The sequence below is a fragment of the Musa acuminata genome, chromosome BXJ1-8 (genome assembly GCF_036884655.1).
Source record: "Musa acuminata AAA Group cultivar baxijiao chromosome BXJ1-8, Cavendish_Baxijiao_AAA, whole genome shotgun sequence".
NCBI lineage: Eukaryota > Viridiplantae > Streptophyta > Magnoliopsida > Zingiberales > Musaceae > Musa > Musa acuminata.
In genome coordinates, this window is record NC_088334.1 from 4,863,309 (window position 1) to 4,876,001 (window position 12,693).

The 12,693-nt window shown below is 39.2% G+C and overlaps 2 protein-coding genes across 10 annotated transcripts; both read left to right on the forward strand.

Moving 5' to 3' along the window:
- The first annotated feature begins 251 nt into the window (after positions 1–251).
- On the forward strand, positions 252–8,090 carry LOC135587177 (cation-transporting ATPase HMA5-like). The gene is made up of 9 exons (XM_065078263.1): positions 252–608; positions 2,482–3,096; positions 3,264–3,693; positions 3,946–4,271; positions 5,561–5,619; positions 5,698–6,040; positions 6,141–6,341; positions 6,419–6,676; positions 7,348–8,090. The coding sequence occupies exons 1-9, from the start codon at positions 282–284 to the stop codon at positions 7,822–7,824; spliced, it is 3,036 nt and encodes a 1,011-aa protein (XP_064934335.1). The 5' UTR covers positions 252–281; the 3' UTR covers positions 7,825–8,090.
- Positions 8,091–8,815: 725 nt separating this feature from the next.
- Positions 8,816–12,484, forward strand: LOC103993638 (nuclear transcription factor Y subunit C-4). 9 transcript variants are annotated; one of them, XM_009413776.3, is made up of 4 exons: positions 8,816–8,875; positions 9,102–9,195; positions 10,030–10,095; positions 11,402–12,484. In XM_009413776.3, exon 4 carries the CDS (start codon positions 11,446–11,448, stop codon positions 12,238–12,240), a length of 795 nt encoding a protein of 264 aa, XP_009412051.2. In that variant the 5' UTR covers positions 8,816–8,875; positions 9,102–9,195; positions 10,030–10,095; positions 11,402–11,445; the 3' UTR covers positions 12,241–12,484. The 9 variants fall into 9 exon arrangements, with proteins under 9 accessions (XP_009412051.2, XP_009412054.2, XP_009412052.2 ...); XM_009413777.3 differs by having other exon boundaries at positions 8,870–9,009; XM_065078266.1 differs by having other exon boundaries at positions 8,870–9,009; positions 11,455–12,484.
- The last annotated feature ends 209 nt before the right edge of the window (positions 12,485–12,693 follow it).

Consider the following 12,693-nt stretch of genomic DNA (forward strand, 5'->3'; position numbering starts at 1 on the left):
TATTTATTTATAGTTTGAGAATCATAATCTTTTAATTATTTTGTACTCAAAATGAACCTATCATTAATAGGAAAATTAAGATTCACCATAACATCTCTGACCAGTAAAAATATATGCATGTATTTTAAATATTAAAAATAAATAGCAAAAATAATATAAAAGAATTGGTGGTAAAACATATAAATGGAGGGGTAAAACTGTCATTAAATACAATAAGCGCTTTAATCGTTCATTTTTAGGCGTCTTAATCGGACGCCTCTCTTGACGCGCTCAGTCGGTCAATGGCTCGGAACCCGAGAGACATCCAATTGACCTCGGCCAGCGGCCGGCGAGCGATCTCGGCCAGGGAGGATGACGGCAACCTCGAGGACGTCCGGTTGCTCGACTCCTACGACGAGGAGTCGGTTGCGGAGGAGGGAAGCGGGCGGGAGGAGGAGGAGGAGGAGAAGGGGATGAGAAGGATCCAAGTTAGGGTCACCGGGATGACTTGTTCGGCCTGCACCGCCTCCGTGGAGGGAGCAATCTCCACCCTCCCCGGCGTGGCCCGGGCCTCCGTCTCCCTCCTCCAGAACAAGGCCCACGTCGTCTTCGATCCCAGCCTCGTCAAGGTCCGCTCTTTTCCTCTATTTTCCTCCCTTCCGTTTCCGGGTTGTCGGTGCGTCGTTGTGTTACGTTCTCGAGCTTTAATTTCGTTTTTGTTTTTTTTTTTTTGCGTAGAAACTTCGGTTTGGATCGTTGGTTATGTTCTTCGTTATATATGGCCGTGTCGTAGGATGAATCGGTCGTCAATTGCTGCAACTGAAGTTATGATGGATTTTTATTTGAACTAAAGCTTCTCATTCTATGGGTGGTCAAAGCTTCTCGTCCGAAATTTTTGCATTTTGTCTTCAGAAGATAGGGTTCTTGGGAATGTTTGACGTCGCAAACCCCAGTTTACCACTGGGATCATTACATGGGCGAGTCCTGTGCTAGGGATCCATTTATTTGTGTTGGAGCGCTTCTAAGTTCAACTAGGGGAAAAAGAAAGTAAGAAACATTGTAGCGTATTCATTGAGTTGTACTTAACTTCTCTTGTTTCGACTCCGTTACAGTAATAAATATGGATTAGGCTCCTTGGATTACATATATAAGTCTTCACAGGTTTTATTCTCTTCAATACCGTTCTCTATTTTGCTCTTCTCAAAGGGAGTTTTTGACTTTTTGTTTTACTCTTGTCTGGTTTTGATTCTTTTCTTTTATCTTGCATATGCAGAATTTGTTGGGATTCAAAAATTTAAGTGCCACATATCAAGTATATATTTACTTTATGTAATTGTTCTGGTGAGTTCAATGGACTACCAAAATTCGTAGATTGTAATTAGGTTACTGCTGTTCTTGGTAAAATTGGGTGATATGTCCAATTTTTTATTGTGAAATATTGACTGTAGTATTTTAGGGCACCAACCCTGAGAGGCTGCCTCTGAATTGTTTCTTGGTTGATTGGCCATTCGAGTTTGAAATGAGGCTATAACTGGGCTAAACTAGGCTATTGGGTTTGCATCTGGTCTCAGACTCTCAGTGCATTGGATCACTCTACCACATATATTGGGGTTTTTGTTGCAGGTTATGTGGTTGATCCCTATCCACATCAACAAAATTGGAATCAGGATTGATCTTCCGTACCACGACACTTTTCCAATTAAGATTGAACATTTGAATGGAATTAATGCAGGAGAAGTGTATCATTGCTTCCTTTAAGTGTTTTTCAAGGAGATATTACTTGATTGGGTTACTTCTCCTTATAGATTGTTGTTGGACAAATGAAATATCAGTAGATGACTGCCAGTTTAATCTCTTAATAAACTTTCTTGAAGTTAGCATGATCTACTTTGACTATGTGGTTGGAGAAAAGAAATTATACATTTATTTTCATATATCAGTGAGCCAGTTAACTAATGCTTTCAATTGATTAGAATTGGTTAATTAGTTTCTGTAGTATTATTGTCTAATTTTCCTCTTATTAACAAAAACCACATAGTTCCAGATTTTCAAAACTGCTATCATGTTTCACTTCTCTATTATTATTATTTTTGTTAATTGCTTGAGTGAACAAGTGTTATCTATAGCTTACAGAAAAAAAGATAAAATTTATGTATATGCATTAAGCAGAAAGATACAAAAACTTGAGTGGTACTATGTTAGCATGTTGCTATACTGTTTCTTACTAAAACAAGTGTCATATATGGCCATCAAACAGAAAATTATTCAAGGGGCTTCTTCAGATATTTGGTTACATATTAATATGATGGAAAATTATTTTTATTTTATTAATATGATGGAAAAGTATTTTTATTTTCTCAAAGAGTTATCATGCTCGCTGAATTAAATATGTTTCCTATCGTCTTGAGTTATTAAACCATTTGTTGTTACCATGATTATAAATATATGATGAGTATTTTGGGCTTCCTTTATTGCTTGCTTAAATCATTATACCCTGTGCAGGATGAAGATATAAGAGATGCCATTGAAGATGCTGGATTTGAGGCAGAGGTCCTACCAGAATCTAATAATAGTCAGACGAGGTCCCAAAAGACCTTGTCTGGGCAGTTCAGGATAGGAGGCATGACTTGTTCAGCCTGTGTAAACTCTATTGAGGGTATCTTGAGTAAACTCCCAGGTGTGAAAAGAGCTGTAGTTGCTTTGGCAACTTCACTAGGGGAAGTTGAGTATGATCCAGCAGTCATTAGAAAAGAAGAGATTGTTAATGCAATTGAGGATGCAGGCTTTGATGCTGCTTTCTTGCAAAGCAGCGAGCAAGATAAAGCATTGTTAAGTGTAGCTGGATTGTCAAGTGAGATAGATGTACATGTTATACAAGGAATATTAAGAGACCTGAAAGGTGTGAGGCAGTTTGCGATGAGTAGTAGTCTGTCCGAAGTGGAAGTCATCTTTGATCCTGAAGCCATTGGTTTGAGATCCATAGTTGACTCCATTGAGCAGGGAAGCAATGGTAAGCTGAAGGCATCTGTCCAGAGCCCTTATACACTAGCTGCCTCAAACCATGTAGAAGAAGCTTCAAAGATGCTTAGGCTTTTCCTCTCCAGTCTGATTCTCAGTGTGAGTTTGATCCTTAGTGCTGTAAAAATAATTTCAGTATATTTGTCTTTCATAGGGTTCTAAAATATATTAGTCTTTTTCCATACTACTTAAATGTTTTAACCAAACTCATGATGCATTATTTTCTAGTAAATTACTAATTGTTGATGCTGATATTTTTGGTACAGATTCCTGTCTTCTTCATACGGATGGTTTGTCCTCATATTGTTTTTCTCAGTTCTTTCTTAGTCATGCACTGTGGACCCTTTCTGATGTCAGATGTATTGAAGTGGATACTAGTGAGTCTTGTTCAGTTTGTTGTCGGTAAAAGATTCTATGTGGCAGCTTATAAAGCACTGAAACATTGGTCCACAAATATGGATGTTCTGGTTGTACTTGGGACTTCTGCTTCTTATTTCTATTCAGTTAGTGCACTGTTTTATGGTGCATTCACTGGATTTCACGCTCCAGTATATTTTGAGACAAGTGCTATGATTATCACATTTGTTTTGCTCGGGAAGTATTTGGAAGTTGTTGCAAAGGGTAAAACATCAGATGCTATCAAGAAGCTGGTAGAGCTTGCCCCTGCAACAGCTTTGTTACTAGTGAAAGATGAAGGTATGACATCTCAGAATAACTTTGGTACTCAATGAAATATAATTCTTGTAGTTGTTTCTGTCATGCCCTCTATCTGCATTTATTTTTGTCTACCATGATTCTTTCTTAACCATCCAGGAAACTATGTTTATGCAATGGCATATATTTTGATGTCTATAGTTCAATGTGTTTGGTCTTTGACGTACTCTTTTGATTATTTAAGTTTTCTTTAACAAATAACTGAATATATGTATTGTGTCTTTGGGATTACAGAAGGAAGATATGTAGGGGAGAGAGAGATTGATGCATCTCTAATTCAACCAGGTGATATCTTAAAAGTTCTTCCTGGCTCGAAGATTCCATCTGATGGCATAGTAGTTTGGGGTACAAGCCATGCCAACGAAAGTATGGTCACCGGTGAATCTTTACCAGTATCAAAGGAAGTGTCCTCTGCTGTTATTGGAGGTACAATGAACTTGCATGGTGCCCTTCATATTCGAGCCACAAGAGTGGGATCTAGCACAGTCCTGAGTCAAATCATATCTTTGGTGGAGACTGCCCAGATGTCCAAAGCTCCAATTCAGAAATTTGCAGACTACGTAAGTAACTTTAGTGATCTTTGGTTCATGATTTGTTAAGGTTTTTGGCTGCATTTATTCTGCTTTATTATCTTGTTTTTGTCTTTAGCGGCACCTTCAAGCAGCTTATTGGTATTGGTAATAGTTTTGCTGGATATACTTTTTTTTTTCTTTTTTTGTTGTTCCTTATCTCTTTCTTTTTGTGTTTTCAAAGAGTACTTATTATTTCTGTGTTGGAATTTTTTTGAGAAATACTGGAACCAACAACTGTTTCCATCTGCATTACATTGTGTCAACATTTGTGAAATGGAAAAAAATTGTCTGGAAGCAGCTATCTGTTGATTTGATATTGTAATGATGTTTGATATAGATGAACTGTCTGTTCCTGGGTAAGCTGGTCGCTGTCCTGCATAAGTTTTATTAATTAACATCTTGTTTGTGGCAATAACATTATAAAGAGACTCAAGCAAAAAACTCAATAATTATAGACTTCATTTCGTAACTGTACACTGGAGTCATAACCGGAACTGAAAAGCTTTTCCATTAGGATTGGTTTGCTGTGTAGTCGTTAAGAAGCTTGACCATTGGTTGTGACTGTCTTTCTATCTCGATTAAGTCAACCATTTATGGCTGCTTGAACAAAATATTATTTTAGGAGAGATTCTTCGTAGGACAATTGACACAGAACATCCATCTAAACAAAGAAAAGATCACCAGGACTGATGTAAACGCTAAAGAAACTCATCACATTACTGGATCTGTCAAAATAATCATGAATCTTACAATCAAAGGTTGAACTCTAGAAGTTTGCATCTAAAAATGGTTCTACTAGTAGTACTTATCTTATTGAAATGGAGTTTTTCAGTAAAATGTAGACAGAGGAGGCTTAGCTGGACTTTTGGAGTTCTCTTTGGCTAAGTTTCATGAATTAGATGCCTATTTTTCGTTAACATAAAACTTAAAGCAAATGAACTTGTTACACACGTAATCATAAGCCATCTTGATTGAGAGTAATCTTAACGCATAGTCATCATCCATTCTCTAAACAGCTTAGTGAACAAGCATGGAGCTCTTCGGAACACAGACTTTATATTATACTTTTATTCCGAATGTTATTTATGCTGTCTCGAGTGCAATGGACATATCGTTTAGCAATCTTCACTTTTTTGTGTGACCAAGTTGTGTGAGGATTCTATTTTATGTTCCGTTATTCTTGTCTTTTATATGCTTTCTTCTGACTGAATTATCTTGATCTACGATAGACACTAAATAGTTTTTGATTCACTACAAGCTATTTATGCAAATTGCAGGTTGCCGGTATATTTGTTCCCATTGTTATCACATTGTCCTTGTTGACATTCCTTGGATGGTAAGGTCACACTCATGCTCAAAGTATGCTTTATAAACAGCTAAATTTGGTGGTCAATCTTCTATATGTCCTATATAGGTTTTTCTGTGGTATGCTGGGAGCATATCCTGATTCATGGGTCAAGGAAAGTAGCAATTGTTTTGTCTTCGCGCTCATGTTCTCAATATCAGTTGTGGTGATTGCCTGCCCCTGCGCTCTTGGTCTGGCAACTCCAACAGCTGTCATGGTAGCTACTGGAATGGGTGCTTCTCATGGAGTCCTAATTAAAGGAGGAGATGCATTGGAGAAAGCACAGACTGTTCAATATGTGGTCTTCGACAAAACAGGCACCCTTACTCAAGGCAAAGCTGCTGTTTCAACAGCAAAAGTTTTTGCAGAAATGGGTCTTGGGGATTTTCTGACTTTAGTTGCATCTGCCGAGGTGAGATGAAGAATCTGCGTACATATGAGATTAGCATGTTTCATTATGTCACCTAATAGTCATAACAACAATAACTTTTCCTCCTTTTGATGTGGTTCAGGCTAGCAGTGAGCACCCTCTTGCTAGGGCAGTTGTAGATTATGCACACCATTATCATTTCTTTGATGAGCTTCCTACGGTCAAAGGTGCTACAAAACAAATCAGAGAGGACATCTTATCAGAATGGCTTCTAGAAGCCATCAACTTTTCCGCTTTGCCTGGGAGAGGTGTGCAGTGCCTGATCAATGGGAAAAGGGTTCTGGTGAGTTAGTCGATAGGTTGTTGCTCTCTCCCCCAGTCCCTCTGTATGAAAATTGATGGCTTACACATTATTAACAGGTTGGCAACCGGGCTCTGTTGGCTGAAAATGGCGTTATTGTCACCAAGGAAGCTGAAGATTTCTTGATAGACTTGGAAGTAAATGCTAAAACAGGTGTACTTGTGGCTTATGATGGTACCTTCATTGGACTTCTGGGGATCGCTGATCCCATGAAAAGAGAAGCAGCAGTCGTTATAGAAGGCCTAAAAAAGATGGGTATTCAACCAGTTATGGTAACCGGGGATAATTGGAGGACTGCCCAAGCTGTTGCAAAGGAGGTTGGTTTTTGTAGTGTCTCGCACTTGATTGACTACAAAAATAGAAGGTTTTCTTGCATATGATAGTGCATTATGACTACTTTGAGAAATTCCATTCTATCTCAATATTTGTTTACAAACCCGGAGAACATCCTAAATAGATTAGGTTATTCTTCAAAATAAACTAAAAAGGAGAATTTTTTTTTTCCCCTTTTGATTTTGTCTGCAATATGTATTTCGTCTCCAGTTTTTGTCATTGGCATCACCGTGTCATGACCAATTCAGTGAAATTGGTCAATCCCACATAAACTTCCAATTAGTGGAATTTATCAGTGGTCCTGTTTCCATCCTTTAGTGATAAAATTTTCATATTGAAACTTTATTTATCTTTGAAGAGTATAAAATAGTTTTTTTTCAAAAATTTACATCGTGTCAAGGATAAACCATACTTTTGTGAGCCTCTGGTTCTATTTCACGTTCAAGTGTTCAATCTCATTGACATCGCATGAGTTATTCCATTTCTGTATGAGCTTAACTTAGGTATTTCCTTCCTCCTTTTGGATAGTGTTTGTTTGCATACATTTACATTTGTTATCGAAGTTTACCAGGTTAGGATTTACCAACTTTTGTAAAGTTAAACAACTTACACTAGGCAAAACTAATCGAACAGAAATGATTTACGTTTCTCACAGATTGGAATTGAGGATGTGAGAGCTGAGGTGATGCCAGCAGGAAAAGCTGAGGTCATTCGCTCACTCCAAAAGGATGGAAGCATGGTTGCCATGGTTGGTGATGGCATAAACGACTCCCCTGCTCTGGCGGCTGCTGATGTCGGGATGGCAATCGGTGCCGGAACAGATATCGCCATTGAAGCTGCAGACTATGTCCTAGTGAGAAACAGCCTTGAGGATGTGATCACAGCTATTGACCTCTCAAGGAAGACCTTTGCACGAATCCGCTGGAACTACTTCTTTGCAATGGCGTACAATGTCGTAGCAATACCTATTGCAGCTGGTGTCCTTTTCCCCGTCACGGGGCTTAGGATGCCTCCATGGCTGGCTGGCGCTTGCATGGCTTTGTCATCGGTGAGTGTAGTCTGCTCCTCTTTGCTTCTGAGAAGGTACAGAAAACCTAGGCTTACCACAATATTGCAACTAACTGTTGAATGATTCCATAAATGCCCATTACAATTTATCACAAAAGAAAAAATAGCTCAAAGTTTTTCCAATGTATACTCAACTTCAATCTGAGGTTGTGCAATCTTGCAACCATTAACTGTTCTTTTGTTTATGGGGGGTCAAAATGGTTAGAGAAAGTGAAAAAAAAAAAAAAGACTCTCTTATACATCATACAAATTTGTAAACCAAGATGTATTTGACTCTTCCTACTCAGGATATTCAAGTTAGATTCCTCGAGTAGAGGTGATTTGACCTCATATAGTTCTCAATATTTAGCTGTGTTCTTCTTTCATATTGTATCAAACTCACAGGACTTGGATCATGTTTAAACAGATTTACCCTGCATGAAGCAGAATATGATGAGATGATGCTCTCCCCAATCATAAACAACATTAATCTTGTGGAGATTTGATTGGTGAATTTTCTTTCTTTATTTTTACAAAGAATAAATATTGCAGATGGAATCAGATCTTCCTTGCAAAGGATATGCTGTGTTTAATCAATGCTGCCTCTCATCCTTACAAGTCACATAATTTTTTTTTTATCAGAATTTTTAAATAATTTATTTTTATTATATTAAATGATACATAAGATATTTTCGTATTGATTCGAACATAAACCTATCAATTATAAGTATTGTGTCAAAAAAGATATATATTGGAGTTAAGTCCATTGACATCATGAAAGTACACGTGATATAGAAGTACGGATGTTATCGGGTTCATGGATCCGAACCAGAGTAAAACCGGCCCAACATGGCGATGCAAAGCATTTGAATCCGGAGACGACGACCAAGATTCATAACAAACCACCCCTCACTGCGCCTATAATTTACCCGCACTGCCATCCAAACTCCAAACCGTGGTACCGACCCCCACTGCTTTTTTGGACCACCGGACCGATGAGATCTGTCCACGTGTATACATGGGGGTCCACGTAGACACGCCGCCCCTGGTATTCGACTCCCCCCCTAATTCCTTTCGCCGGTCGCTCTCTTTAGGGTTTCCAGGTAGATCAGCTCTTCTTCTTCGTCTTCTTCAAGGTAAAAGAAGAAATGAGGGACCGGACGAGTTTTGTTCGATTTAGTGTTCCGTATCTTTGTATTCTCGATCTCCGTGCCTTAGCTTTTGTTGGCGTTGAATGGTGCTTCGCGAATTCGTAGGGTTTGAGTTGAACGTAGGGTTTACGGTTTTCGATTTCAGTTGATTCCTTGCTTGAACAAGGTCAAAGTATTTTTTATGCAAGGAGTCATTGATTTCGGTTCACAGGGGACGGTTGAGCCTTCGGGGGTAACCTGTTGATTACGTCAACGACATCGGCGGGTGAGGAGCGATTCTCATTCTTGATTTCTTGATCTTCGAGGTGATTTCATCTTTGGATTGTTTAAATACCTTTCTCTTTATTTCCTAATGGTTGCTATTTTGTAATGTTTTTCCTTTTCCTGTTTCGTGTCCTGCTTTGGTATGAAGAACTTGTGTTGCCTGAGATTTTGATGGGTTGGTGATCGACGTTTCATGAGCCTGAAATTTGAGTTTCTTGCTTTTCGTAGTTAGCAGAATCCCTGTAATTAAGGAGCTGCTAAAACTCTCTGTTGGAGCAGTTGAGAGCAGGAAATTTATGCTAAAGAAAATTGTCTGCGAAGCATTTGTCCTGCTTAAGTAAAAAGAGGGTTGAACTTGGCTTAGAAGCATGTTCTTCACAGTTTAAAGGTGGAGATAGCTTGAAGTTTCCTATGTCAAACCTTTTAGCTTGTGAAAGAGTGTTGGATGTAACTATGTCACCACTGAGAATCTTTAGTCAGTTTGATGCTTTGATATTCGGAACAAAAATTCAACTTAAAGAGCACTTCTTTTCCCTGAATCTTTGGTAATCTTTTTACTGTTACATATCGCTTAGTCCTCAGTCTTTAGAGGGATTGGGGAGGAATTCACTACGTTATGGATGGTGAATAAAATTGCTTTCAATTATGTGATTCGCAATAATTACAATGTTCTATGGACGGTGATGTAACCAAGATTTTCTTTGACACACTCTAGTCACCATCTATGAATAGCATTTGAACTCTTCTCTTGCGCTTTCTGTTCTCATGCTTCTTTATGTTGGATGGTCTGTTTACCTCTGTTTCTCTTGGTATCGGAAAGCCCATTTACTACCCAGATTAATTAAACGAAATATAACTTTTGATTTCCATGTCAGGAGCTTTTGGTGAATTGAACTTGTTAGCAGAAACCCTGGAAGTTCACCTTGATTTGACTTTTGAAGGTAAGATTACAGTATTGCTGGTGCAATTGGCAGTTAAGATGTTAGTTCTTCAAAGTTTTCAAATTTCTGTAGGATGAAGTGCCTTTTGCTTATAACCCTGTTGCTTCTTCACATGTTCCTTGTTTCTATCTCAGTCTAGCAACAGAATTCAAAAGCCGTTATGTCCATGAATAGTACTGAAGCTTCATTTTTTTATGTATAAATATATATTATTAAAAAGAAGTTTACTGTCTAATATGTCCTGACATGCACACCATGCATAAGTTATCTATAGCACTTCTACTGTCTCTAAGTAACTCAGTGGCAACTCGATTGCTGGTTTCTTTACCTTTTCTTTGTCTGTGTCCATGCTCTTTTTATTTTTCCGAATGGGTGGGTTGTAGAGAGTATCATGGTTTTTGATGAAACCAAGTGAAGGAACGTTGAGACGGAGATCCTGTCTAACTACCAAGAGAGAGGTGGAAGTCCCTACATTGTGACATATAAAGTACAATCTAAAGATTACAACGTTAGTCCTATGATACCTGGAAACCAAGTGATGTTGTTTAAAAGAAACCTGCCCTACGATCATGAAGGTGCATCAAGGCCACTGTTCTGTCTATAGTACTGTAGCTCTTCAAGTGCTTTCAGTATTTGTTTTTGTTAATGGAGGTTTTGCCATTTTGGAATGCTACTGTTGTCTTAGATATTTCAACACCTGTTAGAGCTTTCTAAACTGCTTGATAAAATTCTTAAGCTCGGAAAAGCAGAGTTGAATTCGGCAGCAAAGCCAACATGAACCTTCTGATAGGACTTATATGTAGCTACGGATGTAGGTTGTGGCATCCCCTACATCAAGGGCTTTGTCTCTGCACAACCGGAATATAGAAGATAATTAGCAGGAGTGATGTAAGATTAAGAGTATATAGCCACTGAGCTTACCGATGAGTAAGAACCCATGTTTTGGACTCCTGGGACTGACTGTTGCTGATTTTGTTTATTCCTATAGTCTGCATATCACTTAAATTTTTTAAGACTATATTACTTATGCATAACAGCAGTGTTGTATTATATTCCAGTTTCTAGTTTGTGCAGTTCATACATCTGAAGGAAATTACGATTCATTATTTCTCTTTGTTGTTTGGCTGTCTGCAAGACTTGATAGAACAAGTTGTGTTCATATTGGAATTTTTTTTACATAATATGCTCGTGCTGTAGCTACTGGCTACTTCCACCATCGCTGTCCTTGTGATTGATTTACAAATGACATGAGTGTAAACTATTGATTACTAATTAAAATTTGTCATCTTCGTATCTGTTTTGCCAGTTGTCTGGCACAGTACTGTAGTGGAAACTTAAGAGCCTGTGGCCATGGAACAGTTGATGCAGCCGTCTTCACCTGTCATTGGAGTTGTTTCTGGTGCTGCCCAAATAGCATATGCTGCACCCATAATACAACCAGCAGCACTGGTCACTGGAGCTCCAGCAGTATCAGGAGCTATACCTCCCCCAGCACAACTGACCATAGCATATCCTACTAACCCAGGCAATATTGCAAGCCAGCACCAGATTGCCTACCAGCAGGTCCTGCAGTTCCATCACGAGCTTCAGCAACAGCTTCAAGCCTTCCGGTCCGACCAGATGTTGGAGATAGAAGAAACTACTGATTTCAAGAACCATAGCCTACCGCTTGCCCGAATAAAAAAGATCATGAAGGCCGATGAGGATGTTCGTATGATCTCTGCTGAGGTCCCTGTGGTCTTTGCCAAGGCGTGTGAAATGTTTATATTGGAACTGACACTCCGGTCTTGGATCCACACTGAAGAGAATAAGAGGAGAACGCTGCAGAAGAACGATATTGCTGCCGCCATTACCAACGCTGACATGTTTGACTTCTTGGTTGATATAATCCCTAGGGATGAGTTTAAGGATGACGGCTTTGGTATCGCAGGGGCTGCATTCCCTGCTGTAGGCGGTCCTGCGAATTCAGTACCTTACTGCTTCGTCTCGGCACCGCAGGTGCCCGACCCTGCAATGACGATGGGGAAGCCTGTAGATCAGACTGCTGCTGCAACTTTATATGCTGTTCAGCAGCCACGTTCAGTGGCTTACATGTGGCAGCTGCCAGAAGTGCAGCCGGGACAGCAGGTGCCGGAAAGTGAGTAAGCCAATGTGTGTTTTGGGGATCGTTGGAGTTGTTAGAAGAATGTCCAATGGAATATGATTGCTGTTAGTAGAACATGAAGGAAGTTTGCCTGTTGCTGAAGCAGCAATGGACTGTCTTGCGTGCCAAGATGAAAGGAGCACGGCTTTGTGATGCTTTTCTTTGCTGTGCTTTGTTATGGTTGGGAATCAAACCCTCTTGCCTGACTAGTAAAACAAAAGATCGAGGGATTTTGTGGTGCTTTTCTTTCTGCTTGTTGCCTGTGCTTTTTGTGATTGGGAATCGAACCGTCTTACCTGACCGGCCATGAAGCAAAAGATTCGATGGACTTAAATTATTTTTACCTGGCCATAAATCCTTTCATATTTAGGTTACAAAGGAATCGTCCCTGTAGGCTTTAGCTTCTTGCATGTGAAGAAATGCCCGATTAACTTCTATTGCATTTAGGTCCTCAA

Excerpts from the sequence above, each read along its gene's own strand:
- LOC135587177 (XM_065078263.1), top strand. The coding sequence starts at position 282 with ATGGCTCGGAACCCGAGAGACATCCAATTGACCTCGGCCAGCGGCCGG. Across the intron at positions 5,620-5,697 it reads TTGTTGACATTCCTTGGATG|GTTTTTCTGTGGTATGCTGG; the intron begins GTAAGGTCACAC and ends TGTCCTATATAG. Across the intron at positions 6,342-6,418 it reads TCAATGGGAAAAGGGTTCTG|GTTGGCAACCGGGCTCTGTT; the intron begins GTGAGTTAGTCG and ends CATTATTAACAG.
- LOC103993638 (XM_009413776.3), top strand. The coding sequence starts at position 11,446 with ATGGAACAGTTGATGCAGCCGTCTTCACCTGTCATTGGAGTTGTTTCT.